Here is a 22,698-nt window from a genome sequence, read left to right on the forward strand (position 1 = left end):
GATAGGACCCGAAGCAACGGGTTTAAATTACATGCAGAAAGGTATCGGCTGGATATTAGGGAAAACGTTTTCACGGTCAGAGAGGTTCAGAGGTGGAATCAGCTGCCTAGAGAAGTGGTTAGCTCCCCTTCACTGACAGCTTTCAAGAAGAGGCTGGTCGAATATTTGTCAGAGATGCTTAAGGCTGGTCCTGCATTGGGCAGGGGGTTGGACTAGATGGTCTGTATGGCCCCTTCCAACTCTATGATTCTATGATTCTAGAACGGCTCCGAGATAACCTGTGCCTGACCCAAGGTCACATCAGCAGCTGCATGTGAAGGAGGAGTGGGGAATCAAACCCAGTTCTCCCAGATTAGAGTTCGTGCTTCTAACCACTACACCAAACTGTACAGGATTGCACAGGAGGTCCCACTCAAGGTCACCTGCAAATGCCCTTTGCCAGGATTCTTTGAGTCTCTTAGTCCTGATGATAGAGTTGCCAGCCTCCAGGCGATGCCTGGAGAATCCTGGGATTTCAGCTGAGCACCAGTTGGTCTCAAGACCGCAATAATAATCTAAACTACAGCTGAGCACCAGGCTCCAGACATCAGTTCCCCCAGAGAAAATGGCTGCTTTGGAGGGTGGACTGTATGGCATTGTATCATGCTGGGCTCCCTCCCCTCTGAGAACCCCCGTCTTCCTAGGCTTTACTCCAGGCATTTCCCAAATAAAGCTAATGCAGTCTTAAAGATGCATTAACAGAAGCCTTGTGTCCAGACCAAGGGAGGCGGTAGTTCCGCTCTATTCTGCTATGGTCAGGCCTCACCTGGAGTCCTGTGTCCAGTTTTGGGCACCACATTTTAGGAAGGATGTTGACAAGCTCGAGCGTGTCCAGAAGAGGGCAACCAGGATGGTGAGAGGGTTGGAATCCAAGTCTCACAAGGATAAGCTGAAAGAGTTGGGTATGTTTAGCCTGGGAAAGAGAAGGCTTAGAGGGGACACGATTGCAGTCTTCAAGTATTTGAAGGGCTGTCATGTAGAAGATGGGGCAGATCTATTCTCTCTTGCTCCGAATTGCAAGACTAGATCTAATGAGTGGAAATTACAAGGGAGTCGTTACCAGCTAAATATCAGGAGAAATTTCCTAACTGTCAGAGGGATTGAGCAGTGGAACAGACTGCCTCAGGAGGTGGTGGAGGCTCCTTCGCTGGACGTTTTAAAGCGGAGGCTGAGATGACCATCTTTCGGGTATGTTGTAGGGCTATCTTTTGGCTATGCTTCTGCAGAGTGCAGGGGGTTGGACTAGATTTTTTGGGGGGGGTTGGACTAGATGACCTGCAAGGTCCCTTCCAACTCTTTAACATTCTATGATTCTATGAACCTCGAGTTGGCAACCCAACCAGATGTTTATGCTTCAGGAATCTGTGAGCTGGACCACTGACCTAGTAAAGATAGTTCTGTGATCCTTTTTCTAATAAAACCTCTTTCTTTATTTAATTCTAGTTTGTTACATTTGCTGACAAGTATCTAGTGGTTAAGGAAAATGGGATTCTGGGGAATGGGTCGTAATAACGGTTAAGATACACCACTTTGTTTAGGATTTATGATGGGAAGGGAGGAAGGCGTTGAGGAGTCTGCTCTGGATTGAACCCGGAGTTCGGATTAATTTTGCAGCTGTCTAGAACAATGCTCCCTCTAAGCTGTGGAGTCTTGTGAGCAAAAATTCTACTCTACTGCCATTTAAATTGTGAGTGAGCGGTTTGGCTACTGCATAACTTAGTTTCCTCTGGAGCCCTCCTTCCTGAGCGAAGACAGAAATCTGTGAGCTGGAGGCTAAAAAAACTGTGAGCCAGCTCACACTAACTCAGCTTAGAGGGAACACTGGTCTAGGCACCACGGCACCCACCCACACTTCTCTTGGAGCCCTGAACCTTGTCAAAAACCGGGTCAGGCTACTGTAAGGCAGGGCTCGTTATTGGCCTCCCTTGTTCAAATGAAAGACCTTTCCGCCGGAAGATGGGGAGGACTGGTAAGCAACAGGGAGGTCCGGGTGTCCCTGACCGGGGCCAGGGCCTTTTCGGTCCTGGCCCCAACCTGGTGGAACTCTCTGCCTAATACGGTCAGAGCCCTGCGGGACCTCATTCAGTTCCTCAGGGCCTGCCAGGCAGTGATGTTCCGCCAGGCTTTCAGTTAGGGACAGCAATAGTTTTCCAACATGGCCCCAACCAACCCCATTCCCCACCCCCTCCAAAACAAAAAGAACTTAGGAGGTGACCAAAATCATTCAGAATCCCAGATTTTCAATTGTATAATTATTATTATTATTAGAAGAAGAGATTGGATTTATACCCCGCCCTTTACTCAGAGTCTCAGAGCGGCTTACTAACTCCTTCCCCTCCCCACAACAGACACTTGAGGTAGGTGGGACTGAGAGAGCTCTGAGAGGACTGCTCTTTCAAGAACAGTTCTGTCAGAGCTATGACTTGCCCAAGGTCATCCAGGAGCTGCAAGTGGAGGAGTGGAGAATCAAACCCGGTTCTCCCAGATAAGAGTCCACACATTTAACCACTACACCAAACTGGCTCTCTTAGTGAGGCCATCTTGAATCTGTTTTGCATTGGTTTTTGAAGTTATTAATGTTATTATATTTAATATTTGTATATTGTTCCTAAGGCATATTGTACATCGCCCAGAGCCCAGCGCAAGTCAGGATAGAGTGATCAATAAGTCTAGTAAATAATAATAATAATAATGACAACATCAATAATAATAATAACAGGACTTTTCTTAGTATGTGGCTGTGTTTCCCCTCCAGGATTTCCTTCTTCCCAGGCGTTGCCAGCAGGGAGGTGTTCCATTTGGCTCCACCTCCTGAGGCAGCCATTTGGGGCTTGGCTCTGCCTCTCCCAGAAGCCATTTTGGGGTGGCACTCTCACCTTCCCTCAGAATTCCAAAGATGATTGCAGCCTCAAAAAGGGTGGAGACCCATGGTCTAGAAGAAGAAGAGCCTGGATTTATACCGCACCCTTCACTACCCAAAGGAGTCTCAGAGCCGCTGACATGCCTAGTTCCCTTCCCCTCCCCACAACAGACACTCTGCGAGGTAGGCGGGGCTGAGAGAGCTCTGACAGAACTATGGCTTGCCCAAGGTCATCCAGCAGGAGCAAGTGTAGGAGTGGGGAATCAAACCCAGTTCTCCCAGATTAGAGTCCGTGCATTTAACCACTACACCAAACTGTCTCTCGATGAATCAGTTTTACCTCCTGATTAATTCCGAAGCACATTTGGGGCATGCGTGGCTCTCTCTCGACCCCAACAGAGCCAAGTTGCATTCCAACACTGCCTCTCTGGCCTCTCGATACAGCCATAGGACTAGCCTTAGTGTTCATCATTGGTACACCCTTTCATTCCAAGGTGAAGGAGGACATTTCTCTTCTTTCCCACAGCCAACAACATCTGTTTCTATGGCGAGTGTTCCTACTACTGCTCAACGGAGCACGCCCTTTGCGGGAAGCCAGACCAGATCGAAGGCTCCCTGGCCGCGTTTCTCCCAGACCTGTCTTTAGCGAAACGGAAGACCTGGAGGAATCCGTGGAGGCGCTCCTACCACAAACGCAAGAAAGCAGAGTGAGTACTGAAAACAAAGACGTGTTGGGCACCACAGCAGCCGAGCGGTGTTCAAGCAGATGGTGAAGTGCCTGCTACTTGGTTGACAGACTGCATTTCAGACACTGTTGAGATCTTGTCTGTTGGCCCGTTTCTTGTCTTTGACTAGGCCCCAAGCCTTCCGGTCCTGTTGTGGTGTTCGAAAAGAGAGTAGTGGCAATAAGCGACAGAGCTGGAAGGACTGCTTGCGGGGAGATGTAGGGGCGAACTAGATGTTACAGCATCCACCAAGCAATGTTGTATGCCCCCTCATATCTTTTCAAGGGCTGAATCTGATATAGGAGGCTATTTTCGCACTTGGAAAGATGGGGTGGGGGGTTGAGATCGCCTGATCCTGCCTAAGGCTGTCAATTTCCAGGTGGGGCCTGGAGATCTCCCACTGTTACAACTGATCTCCGGACAACAGAGAAAAGTTCCCCCGATGAAAACGGTTGCTTTGGAGGATGGACTGTATTGTGTTATACCCTGCTGGGGTCCCTCCCCACCCTCAAACCCCGCCTTTCTCAGGATCCATTCCAAAATCTCCAGGTATTTCCCAACCTAGAAATGGCAGCCCTAATTCTGCCTCGCCATAGATGTGATCAGGATCAGAAACTTCCAGCATTTTAGAATGGCTGAATTCTTATTTAAAATGCCGTCAGTGTCCACGAGCTTGACCCATGGACTCCATAATGTCTAGTTCGGCCTGAAGTCTGACAGGGAAGGGAAAAAAGACACTGAACCTGAGTCTTAATCTCTTTTAGGCTGTATCCACACATTGTTGATGGTCAGTCTGGGGTCACATTGGGCTTTTCCACACCGGGTTTATGCTTCAGCTTGACTTCCTCACTGCATCGGCTTTTCCTCCTTTCCTGACACACAATATCGGTCATTGCTCTCCAAGCTTATTTCCCCCCAGGTTTTCCCCATATTTTTTTCAGGTTAAGAGCCAGACTGGTGCGCAGACTCTACTCTGGGAGAACCGGATTTGATTCCCCTCTCCTCCACATGCAGCTGCTGGTGTGACCTTGGGTCAGGCGTAAATTCTTTCAGAGCTGTTCTCTTGAGGGCAGTTCTCAAGAGAGCTCTCTCAGCCCCACCTACCTCCCAGGGTGTCTGTTGTGGGGGTTGCAGTGATGCCTTCTGTCACCTTTGCCATCTGTTCTTTAAAAGTATTCAGCTGCTCCAGCAGAGGGCGCATGCATTCAGCTACAGCTTTAGCTGTCTCGCTAGCCACTTCCGTTCGAGGACTCTCTGGTCCCTTTGTTTTAAGAAGTCTGTCCTTGTCCTTCTTCCCCACCATTTTATACAGTTGTTTACTTTTCTGGATTACACGAAAGTCTCTGAATATGCGCCTAAACATTAGATGCCTATCGGGTAAGTGCCTCTAGACAGGTCTCGCTGCCTTTTCTTCCGCTCCCCCCCCCCCTTTCGCGTTTCTCACAGTCTGTTTTATAGGCGTCGCGTGGGAGGCGTCCACCCACCCCACCCTTCACCTCCTCCATAGCAGCAATCAGCACATGGTACTGTTTGTAAGGGAGGGGGGAACCCAGTGCGGAAAAGCCCGCAGTGAACTTTGTGGCTGGGCAGAGAGTCGAACGTAGTCTCGCAATAGTGCTGCGAGGTAGGCTAGTCTGAGAAAGAGTAACTAGCTTAAGGTCACCCACTGAGCTCTGTGGCAGACTGGGGACTCGAACCCGGGTCTCCCTAGTTCTAGTCTAACACTGTAACTGAAAGGTGCCACTCTGTCTCGTGTAGCAACACTGCCGTGTATTACTACAGTCAGAATGTACAGAATGCTGCAGCAGAGAAGTTGACCGGAGTGGGCTGCGGGGACCCTATCACTCCAGTCTCGGCCCATCTACACTGGCTCCCAGTTTGTTTCTGGGGACCATTTCAGGTGCTGGTCCTGACCCCGCCTCTTTAAAGTTCCCTGGCCCTGGGCTCTCCCCCGAGCCCCTGGGGGGGTCCACGATCCTGTGTGTCCCCTTCCCCCGGCTGGAGCACAGACCTATCCCGGGAGGTCCGGGAAATAGGTCCATGGACACGCCGCCATCGACCGGAAGTTCAAGTTGCTGGTCTTGACCTTCAAAGCCCTATATGGTTTGGCACCAACCTACCTGAAGGTCTGCCTACCCCCTCAGAAACCCGACTGTTCCTGTCATCTTCAGAGACCCTGTTTTGCGTGCCCCTGCCTGCGGAGATTGGGGGATGGCAAGCTGGGAAAGGGCCTTCTCTGTTGTGGCACCCAAACAGTGGAACCCTCTCTCCAGGGAGATTTGTCTGTCCCCCTCTATTACTGTCTTCCGCCAGCAAGTGTAGATTTTTTGTTTCCTTTGGCATCCCCTCAGTGATTCCTCCTTCCTGCCCAGTCTCTTAATGGTTGTTTTTATGTCTTTCTATGTAATTCTAGCTGTGTTTAAATTGTTTTTAATTGTGTGTGTGTGTGTGTGTTTTGTGGATTTAAATGGTTTTAAAATGTCATTTTATTATGTATGTTTTAATTTGGTGGCCCTTGCGTGGGGGGCAAAAGGCAGGATATAAATTTTGTAAATATAATTCCCTTATGTATTGGCCATTTCCAGCTCTCCCATTGTCTGTGCAGTGCGCTCCATCAGCCACTGGCCCATCAACCACCACTCAAGAGTACTCACATGCCATTGGCTGGGTACTAGGTCCACTCCTCTCCCCCACCCACTGCCAGCCTGGAACACTCTTCCTTCACATAATAAACTATCAAAATGGCTGCCTCTCCTGACGAAGACACTTCTTCTTGGCTCCTGTGGGACTAACGTTTCCCTTAGTAGCTGTTGCTAGGCAACCAAGCTTGGTTCTGTCAGTCAAAAGGTGAAGGAAGGAAGCCCTTTCCAGACCTTTGTGGGGAACTCATTGGGGCCAGTCCTGACTAGAGTTGCCAGCTCCAGGTTGGGAAATTCCTGGATATTCTGTGGTAGAGGCTAAGAAAGCCAGAGTTTGGGGAGGGTAGAGACTTCAGCTGAATAGAATGCCATAGAGCCCACCCTCCAAAGGAGTTATTTTCTCCGGGGCGGGGGGGATATCTGTTCTCTGGAGTTCAGTGTGATACCCGGCGATCTTCAGGCTCCACCTGGAGGTTGGCTACCCTAGGTAAAGTGGTTAGCACTTCAGATCAGGGTCTGCTAAACCTAGGTTTTTGCTGTGGAAGTTGAGTGGGTGATTTCAGACCAGTCACAGACTTTCAGCCTAACCTACCTCACAGGGTTGTTGTACATATCAAAAGGGGGAGAGGAGAATGATGTAAGCTGCTTTGGTCTCCACTGCGGAGAAAGACTGTATTTTTCCTCCTGGGGAACCATTGCTGCCAATCTCCAGGTGAAGGCTGGAGATCACTCAGAATTAACACTGCTCTCCAAATGGTAGAGATCAAGGGCAGATAACGGTAGGTTGATGGTTGGCTGGGAAGGAGATAGGGTTGCCAACTCCAGGTTGGGAAATTCCTGGAGATTTGAGGAGTGGAGCCTTAAGAGGGTGGGACCTCAGACAGGTACAATGCCATAGATGCCACCCTCCAAATCAGCCATTTCCTCCTGGGGGACTATTGCTGCCAATCTCCAAGTGCGGGCTGGAGATCACTCATTGTTGTCAGGCTCCAGGGGGAGGGCTGGAGATCACTCAGAATTAAAACTGCTCTTCAGATGGCAAAGATCAGTTCCCCTGGAGAAAACGGTGGACTCTATGGCATTATACCCTGCTGAAGTCGCCACTGCAAATTGACACTGAGTGCCTAAGGCCAGGGCACCCACCCAGAGCCTCTTTCTAGATCTCGTTGTATTTATTTCCACAATGGGCCTTATTCCTAGTATATAAATAAATACAGTTGGTGCGTACACCTTGAAGATTTTCTCTTGTGCACTTTGGGCTTAAGGTGAAAAACCTCTATAAAGGAGTGAAAAGGGCAATATCAAAACTCTTGTACAGCTACATTTTGCTATCTCTGTTGTCTTTTCTAGATGGGAGGTTGATCCGGACTATTGTGAAGAGGTCAAACAAACCCCACCTTATGACTCCGGAACCCGAATTTTGGATATAATGGATATGACCATTTTTGATTTTCTCATGGGTATGTTGGACGTCTCTTAAAAGGAAATGGTTTTTATTCAGCCATCTCTGAACAGATGGGGTGGGAGGCAAAATTGCTGTGATTTCCCTTGCTGTCTCAGGTTTTTAGGAGGAGTCTTGCCTAACAACATTGTGGCATGCAGAACTTTAGCAAATGAAGCTTTCTCCTACCATATTTTTATCACCATGGGAGGAAAAACTTTCTGTGTTAATCATGGAGGCAGGGTCCATGAAAGTCATAGAAGGCACGATTGGATGCTTCTCCATATACACAAATGTATCCCATCCATACAGAAAACTAGCATCTCAAGGATAAGGCTCATCTTGAACCTTCTCCCTGGGTTGGTAGCTTTCTGCATGCAGGGACATTTTTATGTGAAGAAAGTTTCAATCATAAGCCCCGCTGGTATAGATAGATATTTTATTACAGCATCAAGCCAGTAAATCAGCAGAAACACACCAACGTTATAGAAAATAGCTAAAAAGTACATAAAATGTATAAGTAAAGGCAAAGGTTTCCCTTGTTCGAAAGCTAGTCAAATCTGACTCTAGGGAGCAGTGCTCATCTCTGTTTCCAAGCCGAAGAGCTAGCGCTGTCCAAAGACGTTTCTGTGGTCATGTGGCCAGCATGACTAAACTCCAAGGCACACAGAACGCTGTTACCTTCCCACTGAAGTGGTACCTATTTATTTACTTGCAATTTCTTGATTTTGAACTGCTAGGTTGGCAGGAGCATAAAATAAAGTAACAACCAATAAAAATTGCAAAAAATATAAGTCAGAAGATCAGCTTAAAACTGAGACATGATTAAGCGGGCTTTTCAAATACAACCACAAATGGTGCAGAATTTGGCAACTGCCTTAGAGATGAACGGATTTTCATCTGAAAGCATGTAGTTTATGTAATCAGTCCGTCATATCGGGACTTGGTTTTGCAATAGGCTCAAGATATTTGGAGCTGTCCACCTTATACCAGGGCCCCCTAGGATCATATGTGTGATAGTTTCAACTTCCCCTAAGCCCCGCTGGTATTCTAAGTTTGGTGCAGTGGTTAAGTGCGCGGACTCTAATTTGGATGACCTTGGGCAAGCCATGGTTCTGATAAGAGCTGTTCTTGAAAAAAAAAGTGCCAAGAGCTCTCTCAGCCCCACCCACCTCACAGGATGTCTGTTGCGGGGAGAGGAAGGGAAAGGAGTTTGTAAGCCACTCTGAGACACCTTCGGGTAGTGAAGGGCGGGATATAAATCCAATCTCTTCTCTTCTGCTGCTGCTGGTTTTCCAGTTGGTGGTAGAAAGCACCGTCAAGTTGCAACTGTCTTATGGTGACTCCCCAGGGGGCGGGGTTCAAGGCAAGAGACATTCAGAGGTGGTTTGCCATTGCCTGCTTCTGGATAGCTTCCTTAGTGGTCTCCCCATTGAAGTACTAATCAGGGCTGACCCCGCTTAGCTTCCGAGAACTGATGCAATCACTAATCAGGGCTGACCCCACTTAGCTTCCGAGAACTGATGCAGTCAGGCCGGCCTGGGCCGTCCAAGTCAGGGCAAAAGACAGACAGAGGTGACTGGCCATTCCCTGCCTCTGCGTAGCAACCCTGGACTTCCTTGGAGGTCTCCCATCCAAGGACCAACCAGGGCTGACCCTGCTTAGCTTCCGAGGTCCGATGAGATCGGGCTAGTCTAGGCAATCCAGGTCAGGGGAGTCCTCAGGTTACCTGAAAAAGCCACAACCTCTGTTTGGCCACGCATTTACCTCCGTTCCTTTTAGAAATGCAGAAGTGCCCTATATTTTCTGGACAAGGATGCTCAGTACAGCAATTTCCCTCACTATTTTTTTTTAAAACGTGTGTCTCCTTCGGGTGTGCCCCAATTTGTTCATGTAAACTTCGTGCTTCTAAAGAATCTCTGCTCTGCTGACTTTTTGATCTCGCAAGCCATTTTTCAGAAATTCTGGGATTTCCCTACCCTCGTTTCTCTTTGTAGGCAACATGGATCGACACCATTACGAAACCTTTGAGAAGTTTGGAAATGAAACATTTATTATCCACTTAGACAACGGAAGAGGGTGAGTAGTTTGTTTATTTGCTAGAAGAATGTCAGGAGGGGTCCCAAGTGCAGGCTGTAACTAGAGATGGGCAGGATCCACCCCACAGCTCACCTCCATTGCCCTATAGTGCTCAGTTTCCTCCCCTCTATCTGGGCCTCCCAGCTCCTTCTGTGACTGTGACCACTATGCAGTGCTGCTCTGCCACTGTGGTATGGCTTCGCAGTTATCGTCTTGCAGGAGCCAGAAGGTAAAGAAAGGGCCATAGGTAGCACTGATAGACAGTATCTGGCAACTGGCAGGAGAGTTGTGGGTGGTAGGGATGGGCACGATGGGTCTACCGTCACGAACTTCCATGAACCTTTAGAGCGGTTGTGGTGATTCGTGGAAGGAGCAGAAAGCAGGGGTTTGAAGTCCCTTTAAACCCCTGCTTTCTGTTAACCGCAAAAGCTGCAAAAATAGCTATGCAGCAGGGAGGCACTCCCTGCCTCGCAGCTGTTGTGGGCTTTCTTCTGCAAGCTGCTCGCTGCCGCTTAGCTGCAAAAATAGCTATGCAGCAGGGAGGAAAGCTGTTTTGGGCTTTCTTCTGCAAGCTGCTCCCTGCCGCTTAGCTGTTTTTCAGGCTTTCAGCAAACCCCATTTAAAGGGACTGTGGTCCCTTTCAACAGGGTTTATAGGGCCACAAACCACGAACCAGTTTGGTTCATGAACAAATTTCCTGGTTCAGTTCAGCTCGTGGTTCGGTTCATGGTTCAGCCATGAACCATGAACCCAAACCACACTTTCCTGATTTCTGCCAATCTCTAGTGAGTGGGTAGCCACAACGCCAGCTGCAGCACTGAACAAGTTCCAGTAAAAAAAAAGAAGTAACATGGGGTAATTCTAGGAATCGCCAGAAACTCTATGGTAAAATTCCTAGAGGTACCCTCTGTCACTTCCGGGTTTTTACTAAAAGTGACATAGCACTGCCTGCGACGCCCTAGGTTGTGGCTTTGTGCATCCCGGGATCCCCCACCCTCACAGGGGCTTGGCAGCCCTAGCCATAGGGTGGTTGTACAGGGGCAGGGAGCATTAGTAAAATTTGTTATTCTTTGGCTCCCAGGGAGGGGGAGGGTGCTGTAGCTTTTTAGAAGGGCCTCTGCTTTGCATGTCGAAAGACCCAGGTTCAATCCCCAGCACCTCCAGTTAAAGACAGCAGGTGGTTGGTGATGTGAGGGACATCACCTGAGAGAACCACTGCCAGTCTGTGTAGACAGTACTGGCTTTGACGGGCTGATTCAGTATAAGGCATGTGTGGGAAACGGCCATTTGCAGAGCCGCGTCGACACACATCAAAATGCAGTCCCAGTGATTCTTCCTTTTCCTTTCTTCCCCACCGAAAGGTTCGGTAAATATTCCCACGATGAACTCTCCATCTTGGTGCCTTTGAACCAGTGCTGTAGGTAAGCCACCTGTGATGCTGTTTCTTTGTCGGAGGAAGGTGGGCAAAAAAAAATGCTGGGAATAAATTTTTAGGCACGATTTGTTGGCATGAGGAGGGCTGTAAGTGATTTGAGAATTAGGCCCCTGGGGAGGCGCTCTTAAAGGCATTTATAGGAAACAGCTGTGCTACGCTGAGCAGATAGAAAGAGCGGTGGTAGAGAAACGCCACCCACCCTAGAATTCTCCATAACCACAAAAACGCTCTTCTTGAACATGTTATCAAAATAATGCAAACAGGGGGGGGGGGGGGCAGCAGCTGTTTGCTAGACCACTTCATCCCAGAGAAAGGTAGATTAAAAGGGAAATTAATCAAACCCATGAGACTGAAACCTTATGTTGATTCCCGGAGAACAACAGCGGTGAAATATTTTTTATTCTTACATGGCTCAAAGGGCCCCAAAGCAAGTGTGCAAATTTTCAAGCTCCATAGAACTCTCATCAAACAGGCTAAAAAAAATTGGTGTAAGAAAAAAAGGAGGGAGAAATGTTTCAGGGTAAAGTGGTGAAGTCCCACGCCTACAGTTCTGTAGTTTTTGTGAAATGGAGACCAGGAGATTAGATCACACAGTTTGCAAAATAGATTTCAAGATGGATCAGAAGGTTCTTGAGATACAGAAGAGTGGTGGTAATAATAATAATAATAATAATAATAATAACAATAATAATAATAATAATAATAAATCTTTCTTTTAACATGTCACTAAACCAGGAGCTCCTTAAAAAGGGAGATATCTAAGGGAGCTGAACAGTAGGAAATGTTGTTGGCACGTGTATGATGTTGCAGTTAGATTTGAGGTCAAAACAAAATGGTGTGTAACGGCATGCCTTGGGGAGCTGGAAAGGTGAATCAAAGAACAGAGTTATTCATCTCCAGGAAGCTTCTGCCAGTATCCACATACAAAGAACTAGTGTCGCTTCAGGCCATGAGTTTATAAGCTGAGGGTCGCCCCCTTCCAGTCTCAGTTCTCTCGGTAGCCTTTTCACGGTGCTGATTCCGTTCCCACCCGAGGTCGTGTCTGTAGCACAGTGATGATAATATCGCCCTTCGCTTAAGGTTATCGCAGACATATCTGGGAGGGAAATGGCGCTGTCTAAAGAGAAGACTCCTCTGTCTAAAGAGAAGTGTACTTCAAAATGATTAAGGGACTTCCACACTACCCAGAAAGCTGATATTCAGCACATAACCCAAGATAATTCTATACTGGCCGAATCGTCTGCAAACAGGACGTTTGGAAATCCCTCCCTCAAAATGGTGGACACGTACTGTTCCCCCAGATAGTTAAGGTGCTGTCATTCCATCTAGAGAGTTGATGTTTGGAAACATTGTAGCCCAAGTCATTCTGATTACTGGGAAAGTATCAAAGTGGGACATCTGTGTGTGTGTACCCTACGCATGGGAGTATAAGAAGAGGTCCCCCGAGCATGAGCTAGAAAGCTGAACATTTGGTACACATACCACCTGATGTACCCGGGCCATTTGAAAACGGAATTTTTTCCTGCCTGACAATAGGACATTGCCTAAAAATGATTTTGGATCGTAATGATAAACTTGAACTTGTCACCTAAAAAGGAGACTCAAAATGTACTTTAAATCGGAGGGTTATAGAAGCAATTTTTGCACGGCTAAACAGCTTTGCCCAGTTAGCAAAAACTCAGTCAAAGCTATCCATATCCCCTAGTTTTTATTTATTTGTATAATCTCAAGAGTTGGAGGGAACCACCAGGGTCATCTAGTCCACCCCCCTGCAAATGCAATAAGTACAATTATAGTATCCCCCAATAAATTGCTACTGAAAAACCTCCAATGATGAAAAATCCACTGCCTTATGAGGAAGACTGTTCCAGTATTGAACACACCTCACTGTCAGGAAATTCTTCCTCAAATTCAGACAAAAACCTCCATTACTGTAGGCCATTAGTCTGAGTCCTATACAACGGAGAACATATCTTCCCCATCCTCCACATGGCAACAGTTTAGGTACTGGAAGGTGATAATCTTATTATCTGCCCAGGATCCCTTGCTACAAGGAAAGCCATTCTTTCCTGTGTTTTCCGCTCTTGTGACACCCACGATAGTTTGAGAGGTGAAACAGGATTGAAGCGATGAGGGTTCAGAACATACATGAGGTTTAGTTAGACATAGGAGGCTGGCAACCAGTGGGACAGGGAAGGCGTGGGGACAGGAGGAATGATTGTCACACCAGTGATGAGACGTGAAATCATGCATGTCACAGACATGATGCTCTAGGATTCAGACAGAACTCTATGGTAGTTTTGTCCAAATCCTAGGCAATTTCCCCCCCCCTGCCAAGTTGTGGTGGGGAGCATAGAGGGAGGCCAAGAGGTCTCCTAAGTTGGAAGTAGGCCCTAACAATACCCAAAACTTTTGCCATTAAGTTTCAGCCAACTTACGGTGGCCCTGTAGGGTTTTCAAGGCAAAAGACATTCAGAGGTGGTTGGCCATTGCCTGCCTCTGCATCTCAACCCTGGACTTCCTTGGTAGTCTCCCATCCAAATACTTATCAAGGCTGACCCTGTTTAGCTTCCCAGATCCAACAGGATTGAGCTAGTCTGGGCTATCCTTCAAATGACCTCTTTCCCCCTCCCCCTTTTCTTTTCTAGAATAAGGAAATCTACCTATCAGCGATTGCAATTGCTAGCCAAGGAAGAATTCAAACTCAGCGACCTGATGGAAGAATCATTGATGAAAGACAAAATTGCACCCATTTTGTACAAGTTGCACCTTGAAGCTATGGACCGAAGGCTCCGGATAGTGCTCAAGGCCGTCAGTGACTGTATAGAAAAAGAAGGGTACGATAACGTGGTGGAAACTGACTTTGTCGCTGACCTGAACACTATTACGACCAAGAGGTAGTGAAATCACAGGACCATGTTTTTACGAGCTCTGTAGAAGAAGAAGAAGAAAATAAGAAACCAAACAGTCTTGCGAAAGGCTGTGTATGCCACTTTGTGAATTCAGTGAATTCAGAAATGCGATTATAATTGTTCTCAAAGTAGCTAAGGGGTAGACTTTGTGAAGGATGAGGTTGCGGGTGGGAACGTGCAACCTCTGGGGTGTATCTAACCAGCTGGACCAATTTGGGGGCCATTGGGGAAGCCCCGTGTTTTCTTCTGAGTTCTCCCATGCAGAGCGTCTCAGTTGCCGTGGCCTTCGTAAAACCTTGTGTCCCCTTGGTCCCAAAAGATTCCTTCCAGTTGCCCATTATAGCATTGGATTGTTGTGAGTGGAACTTCTGGCAAGCCCTGTCTCACCAAGGTGTTGTAGCAGTTCCTGTAGGGAATGAGTTTGTGGTCAAGCTCACCCTCACACAGAGAGAGAGAGAGGGAGAGAGAGAAATGGCATACAGCTGGAGCGTACCACCAACTGTGGGGAGGGTTTAGGGGACATTGAAGTGGATAGAAGTGGGCCATCCAAGGGTTAGGCAACTGTAAAAAGAACTGGATTGCTGTGCTTTTAAATCAGTGCCCAAAACAAGGTTTGGAAGATATTTGAGACTGCCTAAATGAGCAACCCCGGTCTCCTGGCAAATGGCACCCGTTTTTGGTTTTGTACAGAAAGCAGATCTTTATTTAATATTTTGTATTTATATATGAAATAGCAAGTGAGGGGAAATGCAGATCTACCTAACCAAATCCTAAGAAAAAGAGGAACAGGGTCATTTTCATGGCTCACAATGTATTCTAGAGGGAAACCCATATAGAGCTAGTCTATACTGTTATAGCCCTTCCGGGACTGTATCACTACAGAACGTAGGCCGGGAGGGAGTGATTGGCTGGCTGCTCAGCCACCTCCAAATAGCATGCGTGTAAAAAATTAGCATGTCAAAGAAGAGGCTGGCCTTGAACAAATTATCTTTGACGTGCTATTTTTCAGTTAGGGACACTTTCGAAATCCTCCTGCTCTGAATTGATCCTCGGAGTTTAAAGCTCGAAATTACTTGGGTTTTGTTTCTGAAGCAGAGCCGACGAGTCCATTGTTTCCATTTCTTTTTAATGTTCTACAGAGTGCTGTGCATGCACGGATTACTGCAGTTTTCAGTTTGTGCGCGTCGTTTTTAATCTCTTAAACGTGCATTGATAAAAGACACTCAAAAACAAAAGAACCAGCGTTGATACATTTCAATATACAACAGCACTAAGATTGTTTTGGAGCAGGATTTGACCAGAGGCACAGGACAGCATGCAGATGTTAGTAAAACACCATCCACAGTGAATCGTGATGCAGTCAAACCACTGACCATGGAAAGATTGCTTCTTTTTTTTGCAGTTTTACCAATGCAAATGTGTGTGTGTCGATATATCGCCAAAGAGGGTGGGAAGACATGCAAATGTCTCGGCAAACCACATGCTGTGTTCCGGAATTAATTTTTGAGAATATTCTTAGCTTAAGTCATGCCTAAAGTGAAGCGGAGTGCCGTAGAAGGAGAAAATGAAGGGACGGGAGGGGGGAGGGGGCATATTCTTGTCCTTAGTTTTCATCACAGTGTGTGAAACAGAGGAAGCATTCTGCCACCTGCGTCCGAAAGCAAAACGGTCCTGAAGAGAAGCGGATCGCGTTCTTTTCCTTGCCGTGTATACCATCAGCTTGTCATGTCCTGCGTTAACCTTCAAGTTCTCTCTTCCTCCGTGTCTAATTTAAATTGATTCTCCCTCCCCGCACACCTACTCCACCTGAAGATGTCTCTAAACTGTTTCTTCAAAGCAAAAAAGCAGGGGGGGGAGAGAACAGAAACACAAAGTTAGAGGCGAACCTAGTTGGAAAGAGGATTCTGAAAATTCGTGCGTCGGCGGGGGAAATACTTGAATGTGGTTTTACAAAGCGATGTAAAATTAATGACAAATTGTACTATTTATCCAGACAGAAGCTGCAGCTCTTATCTTTCTAGACAGTCGTAGCGGGGCTGCCGCTTTCCCGACTTTGCTTTTGATAGTTTTTGTGTAAATATATAATATAACGAGTTTCAAAAAAAAAATCAAGGGGGGGGGAGAGAGAGAAAAATAGCTGCGTTCGGCAGCAATAGATTTACTTTTGCAGCATTTTCTTTTCCTCTGTGGATTTGTTTGCAATGTGGTCCCAGTGCAATAAAGATATGGCAAAAATGTGTAGCCGGACTGTCTATGTGAACGTCATTCATTCTCACCTTACCGTTCTATGGACAGGTGCACCTGCCTTATACCGTAGCCAGAACATTGGTCCGTTTAGTTTGATATCGTTGACATACGTAGAATGCCTAAGGAGGTCTACTCAGAAGTAAGCCCCATTTTATTTGGTGGAACTTAGAAGAAGAAGACGACATTGGATTTATACCCCGCCCTTCACTCAGAGTCTCAGAGCAGCTTACAAACTCCTTTCCCTTCCCCCTCCCCACAACAGACACCCTGTGAGGTAGGTGGGGCTGAGAGAGCTCTTTCAAGAACTGCCCTTGAGAGAACAGCTCTGACCAGAACTATGGCTTGCCCAAGGCCATCCAGCAGCTGCAGGTGGAGGAGTGGGGAATCAAACCCAGCTCTCCCAGATTAGAGTCCGCGCACTTAACCACTACACCAAACTGGAAATCATTCCCAGGAAATCACTCTCAGGGTTGCAGGCTATGACTGCTAGCGGCCCACAAGCAGACAAAAAAAGCTATCCCTGCAAGTTGCTACCTGAGTTGGGTTTTTTTTAAAAAAAAAGAAGAAGAAGAAGAAGCTGGAGGTGCCAGGAATGGATCGATTGATTAAAACATACTGCCCTTGCCCTGATCGAAGGGAGCTGAAGGGCATTTCACTATGGAGACAGCACAAAGCAGGGCTTAGAATACAAAATATTATCCTTGGGTTCTCCGCACGGCCCCTGCACTACTTTCTCTGCCATCTTGCTTTCTTTGCTCCTCTCTCCAGATAAAGGGGGTCTAGACTGCCCAGCACCAGACTGCAGGCTCTCTTATGGTTGGTGGAAAGCGCCGTCAAGCAACATAGTGACCCCATAAGGTTTTCAAGGCAAGAGATGAACAGAGGACTTCCTTGGAGGTCTCCCATCTGAGTACTAACCAGGGCAGACCCTGCTTAGCTTCCGAGGTCTGATGTGATAGGGCTAGCCTGGGCCATCCAGGGCAGGAGACAGTCAGGGGTGGGTTTGCCATTGCCTGCCTCTGCGTAGCAACCCTGGGCTTCCTTGGAGGTCTCCCATCCGAGTACCAACCAGGGCAGACCCTGCTTAGCTTCCAAGGTCCGATGTGATAGGGCTAGCCTGGGCCATCCAGGGCAGGAGACAGTCAGGGGTGGGTTTGCCATTGCCTGCCTCTGCGTAGCAACCCTGGGCTTCCTTGGAGGTCTCCCATCCGAGTACCAACCAGGGCAGACCCTGCTTAGCTTCCGAGGTCCGATGTGATAGGGCTAGCCTGGGCCATCCAGGTCAGGGCTGTAAAGGAACACACTTGGAAACACCAACCAAACTCCAGGGATTGTGTCAAGGGACAGTCACCATTCAAAGCACATGAAGGCCCAAAATAATGAAATATTACATTTGCAAGGATTGGTAATGCATCTGGGAATAAATTTCACCTTAAATGGTCCCTGCCAACAGCCCTTCCTATTTAGGACATGGTGTGCTTCTGTGCCTGACAAGCTGACCACCTTTGCCGGTACGTGTGACAGAAGATTCGGTGGCTCTGAAGCGCCTGTCAGGGTTTATTAGATCACCAATCCATGAACTCAGGGAGAGTAACAGGAAGGAACATGGTGTCCTTTTGGAAGTTCTGAACAAGCCGGCAGAAAGTGCTGTTTGACTCAACTCTACTCTCAGTGCTTGGAAACAACGGTTAAGAAAAGTTGCTTGGGGCTGCACGAAGAACAGGATCAGGAACTCTCCAGGTTCCCTTCCTCACCGCCATATAAAAATGAAAAGTAATTAAAAAAAATAGAAAAGGAAATCGTAAACATTCAAAAATTCACTAGTTTCCCAGTTTGCCCTTAATGACAAAAGCAGATAGCTAGGTACGTGATCCCTGACTGCATAGCATTTCAGGTATGTGATCCCTGACTGGCTGGGATGAGTCCAGGAAGAAAGAAAAATGGCTGGGGTGAAGCAGTGGCAGGGAAGGGTGAGTGAGAAATCAGTGGCTATGAACAGTTGCCCATGAATACAGGTAGGATTCATGATTATTTCAGAAGGTTCCCTGCCGGGCCACTATCTTCGGGACAAAAATTGAGCTGGGAGAATGTTTGCCTCACCAACGCGGAGCAACACGCTACTCTATGTGGGCTGGATTTGGCTTCCAGAGTTCTGTCAACTTTTTTTTTATGCGCTAAGGAAAGCTCACACTGTGTGCTTTTACCTTTCAATATATTCTTTCCATTTGCCAGGAATGGAATAAATGCTGGCTTTTGACCATCAGTGTTAATATATTCTTTCTCTCCACTTGCCAGGAATTGAATAAATGCTGGCTTTTGACCATCAGTGTGACTTTGAGACCGCAGTAACATTCGAAAATGATCTTTCTTAAATCCAGGAGAGTGGATTGGGGTGGGGGGCAGAGTTCCCTTTAAGCTGGCACACAAAACTTTAGCTGGCAGCTCAGGGATTTTTCAATTGGCTCATAAGTGAATTGAGAAGGCCTTTTTCCTTCTCCATTGGAAACAATTGAGGATGGGGGCACCTCCTTCTGGGGGCCCATAGAATTGGACCCCCTAGTCCAATCTTTTTGAAACTTGGTTATGAGGAGAGGGACCAGCAACTATGCTTAGAAGGGAACATTGGGGGGAATGTCCTGTGCTCTGCATAGGGATGCACAAATATGTGATAGGCCCTCTGGTATTCAAGGGCTGTGACACAGGTCAGATTCAAGGTGAGGAAGATTTGCCTTAAGGTATGATGGAAAGCTGAGATCTTCAACGTGGTCTCTGTGCTTCACACCCATGGGATCTAGTGCGCATGTGCTGGATCGATCGGTGCTGTAGCAAGCTCTTTTCAACGAATGTTCGCACCCAGTCCCTCCGGGCATGCGCAGGAACCCCACCGCGCATGCCTAGAGGGGTAGGCGCGGACATCCCGCCAGTTCCTTTCTTACCGCCGCGTTGGAAAGACCTATTCGTTCCTTCATCTGATCGGAATCGCTGTTAGCAGTTTAACAAAACTTCTAGCTCTAGGATCATATCCTTTCTTCATTCTTTTTTTATTTCCGTTCTTCTTTATTTTTCTGAGGGAAATTTACCTTAGGCCTTCAGGCACCTTAGGGCTCCCCCCCCTTAACCGTCGCTTCCACTTCTTATGGAGAAGAAGAAGTGGGGATTTTTTAATAGGTGTCGTCACTGTGGAAGCAAACTTGCTCCGCCGGACGGACATAAACTTTGTATTTATTGCCTGGGAGAGTCGCATAAACCGGAGTCCTGTCAGCATTGTGCTCAATTCTCGAACCAAACGAGAAAGAACCAGGCTGCGCAACTTAAAGTGGCTTTGCTTGAATCTGCCCTCGCTCCAGCCTCTGTCATGGAAGAAGGGCCGTCCACATCGACAGCTCCGCCGCCGAGACCGGTTTCCGATGTCAACCATCCGACACCGAAACACTCGACGTTGAAGACTCGATCTTCTGCCTCTACGCCGGTCAAAAAGAAGGCTAAGGCAGGTATGGACCATAAGTCCGTGAAGAAGGGCTCCTCCAAGGCCCTTAAGACGGCAAAAAAGGGGAAGGAAGCGGTACCGGTACTGGGTGATGCTCCAATAGCACCTCCATCGATACAGACCATCCATGTGTTGGATTCCCCCATACGTCCAACGGACCGTCCTTACTCCAGTGTCGAAACGGTGGAACTCGTTAGTCACCAGCTGGGTGCAGAGCATCCCCTGTCAACTTCACAGCCATTGACATCGACAGTGTCCGAAGCTCCCGACGTCAAACTTCCTCAACACCGATACACCACTTCTATGAAACATAGCCACCCTCCACGTCCACGTTCTGAAACTGTTGATACCGATGCTCAAGGCTATATGGACCCGCCTAGTAAACGAGCTGCTGCTTTCTCTCCTAGATGTCCATGGTCCAGAAGTCGATCTCCAAGAGTCTTTCTACCACCACCACCACCACCGATATCATGGGACGTGTGTCAGCTGCGATACCTTTATGGGGCATATCCACCATCTATGCCTTGGTTAATGCCGGCTGATTACTCTGGTTGGGACCATTACTCTGTCCGGTCCGTTCATCGGTCAAGGTCGCCTCATAGAACAAAACCGTCTGCTTCTCTCTCACGTCCACCTACTGTCGGCCCGCCCCACCATTCTCTGGAGCAAAATCGTCCGCTCAACTTGATGTCTCCTCCACCTGTCACTGAGTCAGCAATTACCCGTCTGTCACCTTTTCTACATACCTGGCATCGCATCACCTCAAACAAGTGGGTGCTCGCCATCTTGACCGAGGTTACAAAATCGAATTCATTCAGAACCCCAATATGTCAGTCGTCGTATCCACACACACTTCCCCACCTCTTCTCGAGGAGGTGTCCATCCTTCTGCAGAAGGGAGCCATCGAACATGTACCATTCCACCTCCACGGGACGGGACTCTATTCCTGATATTTCTTAGTCCCAAAGAGAGACGGGGGCGTTCGCCCCATCTTAGATCTCAAGGAGTTGAACCATTATGTGGCTTATCACCGCTTCCGTATGGTGTCACTTCAACAGATCCTGCCCCCCCTTCGCAGAAACATCTGAATGGCCACCCTCAACCTCCAGGACGCATATTTTCATATCACTATCCACCCCTCCCACCGCCAATACCTACGCTTTGTGATTGGTTGTCGCCATTTTCAGTATATGGTCTTTGGCAGGAGAGTTTATTCCACAGGAGCGCTGGCAGGCAAAGCCTCCAACTACCTAGCCTGTATGAGTCGATACCAATATACCCTTTGGGAACGGTATTTGGCTTCTGGTGTCACCTTTGGAAACCGCCCTAGTCTCAAATGTCACGGAGACTCTGCCGTTATTGGAAAACCTGGGCCTTCAGGTCAACAGGCAAAAATCTCACTTGTGTCCAGTCCAGCGCATACAATACATCGACGCGATGCTGGATTCACAGGCATGCATGGCTTACTTGCCCAACGACCGGGAAGCAGATATAATCTCCCTTGCCACCGTCGTCCGCACCCACCCTTCCGTCACTGCCTTTCAGATCCAAAGGTTGCTTGGGTTAATGGCGGCAACAACGTCGGTTCTGGTCTTCACCAGACTAAAAATGCGTCCCTTACAACTTTGGTTTCTTCACAATTACAACATGTCGATCAACGCACATTCAGTCGTCCTATCCCCTCCTCCCAGTATTCAGGACTCTTTACTTTGGTGGACTATCCCTTCAAATATTTTACAAGTAGTGCCCTTCCACCCTCCATCACCAGAGGTCACCATGACTACCGATGCCTCCCTGATGCGATGGGGTGCACACTCCATGGGGCTGTCTGTCGGGGACAAATGGGACGCACAGACAAAGAGAAAGCACATAAACTTCCTCGAACTCCTGGCCATAAAACACGCTGTCACCTCGCATCCTCGGGGCTCTGACCCGGGGCGCACAGGTGGAGGTCTCTTTCTCAGCCAAACGGTCGAGGGTTGAGCCCCCCACCATGCCCCAATGGACCTCACTGCGCAAGCGGCCCCGTACGGGGCTTAGCAGCGCCACCAGATGTCACCGAGTGATGAAGCGAACGAGCGATGAAAAGAGAGAAAAGTGGCTGAAACCGTGAGTTGTCGAACTGGAAAAAGAGCTAAGCATGTCCCCCCCCCCAGCGAAAAGATTTAAGGGAGCAGGAGGGAAACCCCCACTCTCTCAAACAGAGACTCTGAGCGAAGAAAAAGGGGGGGGGAATGGAATTTAAAAAGAGAAGTGATCCTCTTTGGTGCGTAAGGAGAAGAGGTTAGAAATTTTCGTCTTTAAAAAGCGATATTTGAACTTTAATAAAAGTAAACAAAAAACAAGATGTCGGAGCTGGAATGTGAAACTAGCGAACGAAAGGAGGAGCTTCCGGTGTAGGCGTTTCATCTTTCACTGTGTCGGCTGAGAAAGAAACATATTGTAATGACTGTGATCTTGTCTGGGACTGTGAGAAAAGAATTGAGCTGTGACAAGCGAGAAAGTGCCCTCAAAAGCGCTTTTATAAGTCAACAGCTGCGGAGGGAAGGTCCGGCTGAAAGAATGGCAGCGTTTAAACATATAAGCGAGAGATGGAAAAAGGAGAAAACCATTCTCAAAGCCAGAGACCTTTGGAAGAGATTTTATTATTACTAACAGATTAATTTTACCAGTTAAAACATCACTCATCTTTCTCTTGATCCCTCTATATACCCTCCTTTTTCTAACTAAGCGAAATATCTCTCCTTTTTAGGAGAGGAAATAAAGCCTTTTAAATAAAAAAATAAATAAAAGTATCTATATAGCTGATATGGTTTACAAGGTACCATTGTTCT

The 22,698-nt window shown here is 47.7% G+C and overlaps 1 protein-coding gene across 1 annotated transcript in view; it reads left to right on the top strand.

The window, feature by feature from the left end:
• LOC107111298 (extracellular serine/threonine protein kinase FAM20C-like) overlaps window positions 1–16,355 on the top strand; it is a gene marked incomplete at its 5' end in the record, with an annotated part of 90,125 nt that extends 73,770 nt beyond the window's left edge. Inside the window, 5 exons of the mRNA XM_015412256.1 lie at window positions 3,426–3,606; window positions 7,614–7,723; window positions 9,702–9,783; window positions 11,145–11,204; window positions 13,867–16,355. Of these exons, the coding sequence (XP_015267742.1) occupies window positions 3,426–3,606; window positions 7,614–7,723; window positions 9,702–9,783; window positions 11,145–11,204; window positions 13,867–14,119 (686 nt within the window). The remainder of the gene's footprint in view (window positions 1–3,425; window positions 3,607–7,613; window positions 7,724–9,701; window positions 9,784–11,144; window positions 11,205–13,866) is intronic.
• Between the last annotated feature and the right edge of the window lie 6,343 nt (window positions 16,356–22,698).

The sequence above is a fragment of the Gekko japonicus genome, unplaced genomic scaffold, assembly GCF_001447785.1.
Source record: "Gekko japonicus isolate JY-2015 unplaced genomic scaffold, Gekko_japonicus_V1.1 scaffold2951, whole genome shotgun sequence".
Taxonomy (NCBI): domain Eukaryota; kingdom Metazoa; phylum Chordata; class Lepidosauria; order Squamata; family Gekkonidae; genus Gekko; species Gekko japonicus.